The 9,664-nt window shown below is 45.6% G+C and overlaps 1 protein-coding gene across 1 annotated transcript in view; it reads left to right on the top strand.

Annotated features, from left to right (window-relative positions):
* Window positions 1-9,149, top strand: part of LOC109883919 (sodium/calcium exchanger 1) — a gene marked incomplete in the record, with an annotated part of 73,191 nt that extends 64,042 nt beyond the window's left edge. Inside the window, 5 exon segments of the mRNA XM_031791746.1 lie at window positions 788-900; window positions 4,659-4,733; window positions 5,419-5,605; window positions 5,896-6,006; window positions 6,994-9,149. Of these exon segments, the coding sequence (XP_031647606.1) occupies window positions 788-900; window positions 4,659-4,733; window positions 5,419-5,605; window positions 5,896-6,006; window positions 6,994-7,373 (866 nt within the window).
* Window positions 9,150-9,664: the final 515 nt, after the last annotated feature.

The raw sequence follows: 9,664 nt of genomic DNA, 5'->3' as shown, positions 1-9,664 counted from the left end.
GATGAGGAGGAGAGACAGAGAAGAGGAGAGAGAGAGAGACCAATCCAAACTCATATCTCGGCATGTCCAGCCCACTCATTATCTTAGCCAATCATGGCTAACGGAAAGGTTGCGGTCTTTTTCTGAGCTAAACCAACTGGGCTCGTAATTTAACCATTTCATGTGTATTTACAGATGGCATACATGTTTGTTATTAAGGCAAATTAAAGTTCACATTTTCCAGAAGGCATTTCTGCCAAAAAACGCATTTTGATAAGAAAAAGTTTACATTCAAATGGCTCTCCTGTGAAGTAGTGACCCAGCGACACACGCCTAGTTTCCTGAAACAAATCACATATGACTGAAATTATACGTTGTGTTGAGATATGACCGGAATGATTCTCTCTCATTTTTCTAGTATGTCGTGAATAAGACTCCATATGTTTCATGTTCAACATGAAAAGCCACCAGCCTCGGGCAGAGTTTCATTAATATAATATGTAGCGTTAGCGTGATTTTGTATGAAATACTGCTTAGCTTGTGTCTGGAGGCTAATGATAACCACCAACAGTGTCAAGTGTTGTGTTAGCGTAGCTTGTGTCTAGGCGCTATTGATAACAGGTTGGTGTGATTTAATTATGCAGCGATAGTGATGCTAGCTAGTGAACACACACACACACATTTTACAGCAGAGGATGGGTTTTCTGAAAGCCACGTTAGCTACAAAGCTTTCTGGGAACTCATCCCGTTAGCCATCTTGGCCCTCCTTCACATTTTCTGACCTGTCCGTCATTCCCCCGTTTCCTAGGCGACTCCAATGAGAACAAGCCGACGGATGACGAGGTGGCCAAGATGGGCTGTCCCAGTCTGGGAGAAAACACACGGATAGAGGTGGTCATCGAAGAGTCTTATGAGTTCAAGGTATCTGTGTGTCTGTGTTCATTTGAGTCCTCTTTTAGTATGTTTGGGGTATGTTTTGGGCATTTTTTGGGGGTCTATACCGGCGAACATTAAAAAAAGTTTAAGAAAAAAGTTTTTAAATGAAACAAATATCCATCTCAAAATGTGCATCGGCCAATTAAAATGATTGACGTAGTTACACGTGATGAATGCATGATTTCTTAAAGGAAATCATCACTGCCACCTTGTCAGGTTAGCATAAGGCTAAATGTGCCAGGTATGTAATGGGAACAGCTAACCTAAGGCTAAATGTGCCAGGTTATGTAATGGGAACAGCTAGCGTAAGGCTAAATGTGCCAGGTTATGTAATGGGAACAGCTAGCGTAAGGCTAAATGTGCCAGGTTATGTAATGGGAACAGCTAACGTAAGGCTAAATGTGCCAGGTTATGTAATGGGAACAGCTAGCGTAAGGCTAAATGTGCCAGGTTATGTAATGGGAACAGCTAACGTAAGGCTAAATGTGCCAGGTTATGTAATGGGAACAGCTAGCATAAGGCTAAATGTGCCAGGTTATGTAATGGGAACAGCTAGCATAGGCTAAATGTGCCAGGTTATGTAATGGGAACAGCTAACGTAAGGCTAAATGTGCCAGGTTATGTAATGGGAACAGCTAGCATAGGCTAAATGTGCCAGGTTATGTAATGGGAACAGCTAACCTAAGGCTAAATGTGCCAGGTTATGTAATGGGAACAGCTAGCGTAAGGCTAAATGTGCCAGGTTATGTAATGGGAACAGCTAACGTAAGGCTAAATGTGCCAGGTTATGAAATGGGAACAGCTAACGTAAGGCTAAATGTGCCAGGTTATGTAATGGGAACAGCTAGCATAAGGCTAAATGTGCCAGGTTATGTAATGGGAACAGCTAATGTTTTCTCACTTATAAACCTTTTCTAATGTTGACAAGACCCTTTGTGTTTTATCTTCTGTTCTTCAGACAGCTTTTAGAATGTTTTGTGTATTCATTTGTGTGTGTGTGTGTGTGTGTGTGTGTGTGTGTGTGTGTGTGTGTGTGTGTGTGTGTGTGTGTGTCTGTGTGTGTGTGTGTCTGTGTGTGTGTGGTGTGTGTGTGTGTGTGTGTGTGTGGTGTGTGTGTGTGTGTGTGTGTGTGTGTGTGTGTAGTGTGGGGTGAATACACTTATGAGAAGAGCTAAGAAGGTATAGTCTCTCTTTCAGTCTCTGTATTAATAATATGCTTGTGTGTTTCTGTACGCGAGTGCATGGGTGTGTGTGTGTGTGTGTGTGTGTGTGTGTGTGTGTGTGTGTGTGTGTGTGTGTGTGTGTGTAAAACCTCTTTAATAAGCACATTTAAAAACGACTACTAACTCATTCCCTCACTGTATTGCCTATATAAGCTGAATCATAACTTGACATCAACTCAGGCCTAGTCTTCGATCAGATCAAGCGTTTAACCGGCGGATAGCAGACACCCGCGTAGCAGATGATTTGTGGGTGTCGGAGTTGGAGCTGTCAAATCGGTGAGCAGCTCCAGATCATTGTCACATAGCCCCGCCCCACTCATAATTACAGTTCAGAACTAGAAAGTGTAGGCTATATTAACACATTATTACGCTCAATTTGAAGAAAAAAAAAAATCCTTAAACTAAATAATGAGGATTTCTATCAGCATTAATGGAGGTGTAGATCATATCTGACATTTCAGTGTTAGGGCTTGTTAACGAGGCTGCATGTGATTTCTCTTAATGCAGCCAATGGCAGTCCTGTTAACAAGGCATCATGGGATTTCTCTTAATGCAGCCAATGGCAGTCCTGTTAACAAGGCATCATGGGATTTCTCTTAATGCAGCCAATGGCAGTCCTGTTAACAAGGCATCATGGGATTTCTCTTAATGCAGCCAATGGCAGTCCTGTTAACAAGGCATCATGGGATTTATCTTAATGCAGCCAATGGCTGTCTTGTTAACAAGGCATCATGGGATGTCTCTTAATGCAGCCAATGGCAGTCCTGTTAACAAGGCATCATGGGATTTATCTTAATGCAGCCAATGGCTGTCTTGTTAACAAGGCATCATGGGATGTCTCTTAATGCAGCCAATGGCTGTCTTGTTAACAAGGCATCATGGGATGTCTCTTAATGCAGCCAATGGCAGTCCTGTTAACAAGGCATCATGGGATTTCTCTTAATGCAACCAATGGCTGTCTTGTTAACAAGGCATCATGGGATGTCTCTTAATGCAGCCAATGGCTGTCTTGTTAACAAGGCATCATGGGATGTCTCTTAATGCAGCCAATGGCAGTCCTGTTAACAAGGCATCATGGGATTTCTCTTAATGCAGCCAATGGCTGTCTTGTTAACAAGGCATCATGGGATGTCTCTTAATGCAGCCAATGGCAGTCTTGTTAACAAGGCATCATGGGATTTCTCTTAATGCAGCCAATGGCAGTCCTGTTAACAAGGCATCATGGGATTTCTCTTAATGCAGCCAATGGCTGTCCTGTTAACAAGGCATCATGGGATTTCTCTTAATGCAGCCAATGGCAGTCCTGTTAACAAGGCATCATGGGATTTCTCTTAATGCAGCCAATGGCTGTCTTGTTAACAAGGCATCATGGGATGTCTCTTAATGCAGCCAATGGCTGTCTTGTTAACAAGGCATCATGGGATGTCTCTTAATGCAGCCAATGGCTGTCTTGTTAACAAGGCATCATGGGATTTATCTTAATGCAGCCAATGGCTGTCCTGTTAACAAGGCATCATGGGATGTCTCCTCTGGATCTGGTGACACCAGTATATAGCATGGATTGTTGTTTTGGATTGTTTGTACATTTGATTTATTATTGGGTTTGAGAAAAAATAACACTTTACTATATAAATTAATAATAACAATTATTGTTATTATTGTTGTTGTCCACTTTAGGTGTAATTCCAGGAGCTGCTTGTGAATTTGACAGCTCTGACACAGTTCCACCTCCGACACCGTCAATACAACCACTATGCAGATGTTGACTAAAGCGGATCCGATTGAATCAAAGCCTCCGTTTTCTTTGTTTGATCTTGCTGTAAATCCTTACCGTGGAGATCCACGAGCGTGAGGGCTCTATTCAATCTGGATGGCAAGACGCATTACAGATTGCAAGCGTTTTGCTACGCCCCGCGATAACCTCTGCTAAACACATGTACCAATAACCTTCGATTTGATTGTCTGATAGAAATACAGCGAATACAGTCTCCACTAATGTGAGGAACAATACAATTTCTGATGGAGCCGACACATGGCGTTTACCGCGAATACAGTCTCCACTAATGTGGGGAACAATACAATTTCTGATGGAGCCGACACATGGCGTTTACCGCGAATACAGTCTCCACTAATTTGAGGAACAATACCATTTCTGATGGAGCCGACACATGGCGTTTACCACGAATACAATCTCCACTAATGTGGGGAACAATACCATTTCTGATGGAGCCGACACATGGCGTTTACCACGAATACAGTCTCCACTAATGTGAGGAACAATACCATTTCTGATGGAGCCGACACATGGCGTTTACCGCGAATACAGTCTCCACTAATGTGGGGAACATTACCATTGAATTGCAGATTGCGTAGGGCCCTGAATCATGCATTGATGCCAATGACAGATTTGCTCCAAGATTTCTCTAATCTCAAGTTAAGATTCAGCCGTGTGTGTGTGTGTGTGTGATTGTATTAACTGACTGTGTGTGTGTGTGGGGGGGGTCTCTATTGTGTGTGTAGAACACAGTAGATAAGCTGATCAAGAAGACTAATCTTGCGTTGGTGGTGGGAAGCTGCAGCTGGAGAGAGCAGTTTGTCTCTTGCCGTCACTGTCAGCGCAGGTACCGACCTTGCTTCCTCTCTGCGTGATGTCACATCCTGTTCACGTCATTTCACTTTCAGTCTACAGAATTCATATCGTACCGACTGAACAGAATTAGAACCCAAACTCTCTGTTCTCCCTGTCCCCTCCATCACCTTCTCCCCTCCCCTCTCCCCCTGCATCTATCCCTTTCCTCTCCCCCTGCATCTATCCCTTTCCTCTCCCCCTGCATCTATCCCTCCCCTCTCCCCCTGCATCTATCCCTCCCCTCTCCCCCTGCATCTATCCCTCCCCTCTCCCCCTGCATATATCCCTCCCCTCTCCCCCTGCATCTATCCCTTTCCTCTCCCCCTGCATCTATCCCTCCCCTCTCCCCCTGCATCTAATCCCTCCCCTCCCTCCCCCCTGCATCTATCCCTCCCCTCTCCCCCTGCATCTATCCCTCCCCTCTCCCCCTGCATCTATCCCTCCCCTCTCCCCCTGCATCTATCCCTCCCCCTCTCCCCCTGCATCTATCCCTTCCTTCCTCTCTATCTCTCTCTCCCCCCTTTCTCTCTCGCCTCCCTCAATTCGTTTCAATTTTCATTCAAGGGGCTTATTGACATGGATAATATATGTTAACATTGACAAAGCAAGTGAAACAGTTCACATTAAACACACAAGTTTAAAAAGAGTAAGACTCCATCTCTCTGTCTCTCTCTAGGTGATGATGATGATGAGGAGAGTGGTGAAGAGCGTCTCCCGTCCTGTTTTGACTACATCATGCACTTCCTCACCGTCTTCTGGAAAGTTCTGTTTGCCTTTGTCCCTCCGACAGAGTACTGGAATGGCTGGGCCTGCTTCATCGTCTCCATCAGTCTCATCGGTAGGTAACCCTGACCCCTGACCCCTGACCCTACAGAGTACTGGAATGGCTGGGCTGTCCATCTCCCTTAATATTAGGTAACACGAAATTCATGTGTAACCAAGGATTGGTCAAGTCAGCTTGAAATACCACTATCCGTGGCATCAACTAAGATGGGAAGCGTGTGGGGAGGGGGGAAGAAGGTCACGTGTGGCGAAGCAAACGATTAAAGGTTGTTTACCACTGTGGGCTGGTGAGGAAGGAATCTTACTGTCTGTCGTAATGTGTTTTTGATTCGGTGTCCCTGCTAGGAGTTCTGACGGCTGTAACAGGAGACCTGGCCTCTGCCTTCGGCTGCACTGTGGGTCTGAAGGACTCTGTCACTGCCGTGGTGTTTGTAGCACTAGGGACCTCTGTACCAGGTAGATTACAGACACGCACACACATACACACACATACACACACACACACACACACACACACACACACACATACACAGCCCCCCATACACACACACAGCCCCACACACACACACATACACATACACAGCCCCCCCCCACACACACATACAGCCCCCCCCACACACACACATACAGCCCCCCCCCCACTCATAGACACACACAGCCCTCCCCCCCCCACACACACTCTTCCTTTCTCTCCTTCTATGTTCTCTCTGTTTGTCCTAATTGTGTAATCATGATGATGTAATGACATTTTAAACTGTAACCTTCGTGCCTCGGTACCCAGGTGTGTGTTGTGGGCTGTAGGTGTGACAGAGTACGCGTGCAGAATTATGACCGCCTTAGGGGAGTTTGTATGTGTGTCTCCTCTCACCTGCCTTATTTAATCTGGTCTTCTCTCTCCCTCTTTTTCATCCATTTGCCTCTGCCCACTTTTCTTCACCATCCATCTCTCTTTCCTTCTCCCATCCTTCCCACTCCTCATCCCCACCTCTCTTCTCTTTTTTTCTTTCTGCTATTTCTTCTCTCCCCTCCCTCTCCCTTCTCTTTCTGCTATTTCTTCTCTCCCCCTCCCCCCCTCCCCCCCTCCTTCCCATCTTCTTCCCCCCTCCCTCTCCCTTCTCTTTCTGCTATTTCTTCTCTCCCTCTCCCCCTCCTCTCTCCACTACTACCCCCCTCCCTCTCCCCCTCCCTCTCTCCACTACTACCCCCCCCTCTCCCCCTCCTCTCTCCACTACTACCCCCCCTCTCCCCCTCCTCTCTCCACTACTACCCCCCTCCCCCTCCCCCTCCTCTCTCCACTACTACCCCCCCTCTCCCCCTCCTCTCTCCACTACTACCCCCCTCCCTCTCCCCCTCCTCTCTCCACTACTACCCCCCTCCCTCTCCCCCTCCTCTCTCCACTACTACCCCCCTCCCTCTCCCCCTCCCTTCTCCACTACTACCCAGACACCTTTGCCAGTAAGGTGGCCGCCATCCAGGACCAGTACGCCGACGCCTCCATCGGCAACGTAACCGGTAGCAACGCCGTGAACGTCTTCCTTGGGATCGGAGTGGCGTGGACCATCGCCGCCGTGTTCTGGCGCTCCAAAGGCCAGGTGTTTCGTGTCGACCCGGGCTCGCTGGCGTTCTCCGTCACGCTCTTCACGGTGATGGCGTGCATATGCGTGATGATCCTCCTCTACCGACGGCGAGCGTCAGTGGCAGGCGGGGAGCTCGGAGGGCCGAGGACTACCAAGATCATCACATCACTGGTCTTCTTCTTCATGTGGCTGATCTATATATTGCTGTCATCACTGGAGGCATACTGTCACATACCTGGGTTCTAGAGAGAGAGAGAGAGAGAGATGGAGGGGCGAGGGAAGAGCGGAAGAGAGAAGGATGGAGGGGCGGGTTGGGGGAGACAGAGAGGAGGAATAGACACAGGGAGGGAACAAAAGGAAACCCACTCGGCAAAAAACTGGTTGAATCAACATTGTTTCCACGTTGTTTCAACAACAACAAAAATGAAGCGTAATGACGTTTATTCAACGTGGGAAACGGATTGGATTTGCAACTTAAATCCAATGTCACGGGGACATTTTTTTGTCAGCCAAATGTAAATGAAAAGTAGATGTTGAATTGACGTCTGCGCCAGTGGGAAGGGAGGCAGGCAGAGAGGACATGTTGGAAAGAGCATTCTCCCTTTCCCCCATCTAACACTAGAGTCAGTATTCTCCCATCTAACACTAGAGTCAGTATTCTCCCATCTAACACTAGAGTCAGTATTCTCCCATCTAACACTAGAGTCAGTATTCTCCCATCTAACACTAGAGTCAGTATTCTCCCATCTAACACTAGAGTCAGTATTCTCCCATTTAACACTAGAGTCAGTATTCTCCCATCTAACACTAGAGTCAGTATTCTCCCATCTAACACTAGAGTCAGTGTTCTCCCATCTAACACTAGAGTCAGTATTCTCCCATCTAACACTAGTCAGTATTCTCCCATCTAACACTAGAGTCAGTATTCTCCATATCAGTGAAAGCCTCTAATCCAACAGGTAGAGGTCATATCAGTGAAAGCCTCTAATCCAACAGGTAGAGGTCATATCAGTGAAAGCCTCTAATCCAACAGGTAGAGGTCATATCAGTGAAAGCCTCTAATCCAACAGGTAGAGGTCATATCAGTGAAAGCCTCTAACATCCAACAGGTAGAGGTCATCTCAGACACTTCAAACCTTTCTGTCCCCTGCTTTACGACCCTCCTCTCCTCCTCTCTCTCTCTTTCCTTCCCTCGCTCACTCCGCCCAGCCTTATTCTCCAATAGACTGTAAACGTCTTAATATTGTCTTAAAGTGATAGGCTAGTAGAGGACGTTAGACCACACCCCTTATCCCGCCACCCTCGCTCCTGTTGAGCCAATCCCAAGTCACCTTGCTCCCTAAGGAAGACCCTTGCCCCTCCCACTTTTTCGACGGCGTTGGTGTGTAGATGTTGTCATTGCGAAATTGTAAAGAAAATAATAAATAATGAAAACGATGATTATTATGAAGAAGTATGTTAAAAACATTGCAATGAGAGAGAAGATGATATGAAAAGACTATCATTATTATGTGAGAACTGTACGGAATGATAATAATTGAACTTTGCAATAAAGAAAATGTTGAATATGAAATATATTAAACTACTTATATAAAACTAAGATTAAACTAACCTGTTAGTAGAAAATGTGACCAACTAGCCCACCGACTATAGTGACATTTTGTCTTTTCAAATATTGGAGTACATTTTGGACCCAGACTATCAATATATTTGTCTACTAGTCCGGCTGACCCAGTGCCCCAAAATCATTCAATTCCATCCCTGGTTACAACCATTATAACCAAGCAGGAAATGACGTAATGCCCAAACAGGATATCAGGTAACCGGAAACAGAAAGGAGGGTGGACCAAACTGACAAACTTAATTTAGACCAATGAAATTTGAGGATAATCATGACGATGATGATGATTGGTCGATTGTTTCTAACTGTGTGTTGTATAAGAGACATTTCCGATGTTTGTCTTAAAAAAAACAAAGAAACTATGGGTTTTATGCTGAATAAATAAATAAGATTTGAATATAGATATGTATAAGGCTGGTGTAAAGACTATGTGCCCTCTTGGTTTCATTCTCAATGAGAGGAGACTATAGAGTTGGATAGAGGGTGCACTGGAAAATATATTTTAGATGAGCTCTCTAGTGCAACTCTATGGCGCACACAGATCTCTCCTTCCTCCCAAAGTGTACACTTCCTTCACTGATTTGAATATGAATGACTGGTATAGGAAATATGGTGGGAAATGCCTACACCGATCCAATGATTTTAGATTTTCAGAAGTAGTGAACCATAGAGTTGGATAGAGGGTACACTTCAGGAGGAAGGAGATATTATTGGGATTATTACGGGGGTCCTCAATCTGTTGTACAGCCATTAAACTAAACCAAGGACCAACTAACTAACCAACCAACCAACTAACCAACTAACTAACTCTATGTTGTCATGCTAATACAACCACACTGTGATACAACACACAGCCTGTCCACTGAATATTAAACCCCAGCTCCGTCCTCTGAATATGACATCACAGCTCAGTCAG

Source organism: Oncorhynchus kisutch, linkage group LG16 (assembly GCF_002021735.2).
Source record: "Oncorhynchus kisutch isolate 150728-3 linkage group LG16, Okis_V2, whole genome shotgun sequence".
NCBI classification, from domain to species: domain Eukaryota; kingdom Metazoa; phylum Chordata; class Actinopteri; order Salmoniformes; family Salmonidae; genus Oncorhynchus; species Oncorhynchus kisutch.
Note: the sequence above shows the minus strand (reverse complement) of the source record. Positions and strands in the feature narration are given on the sequence as shown.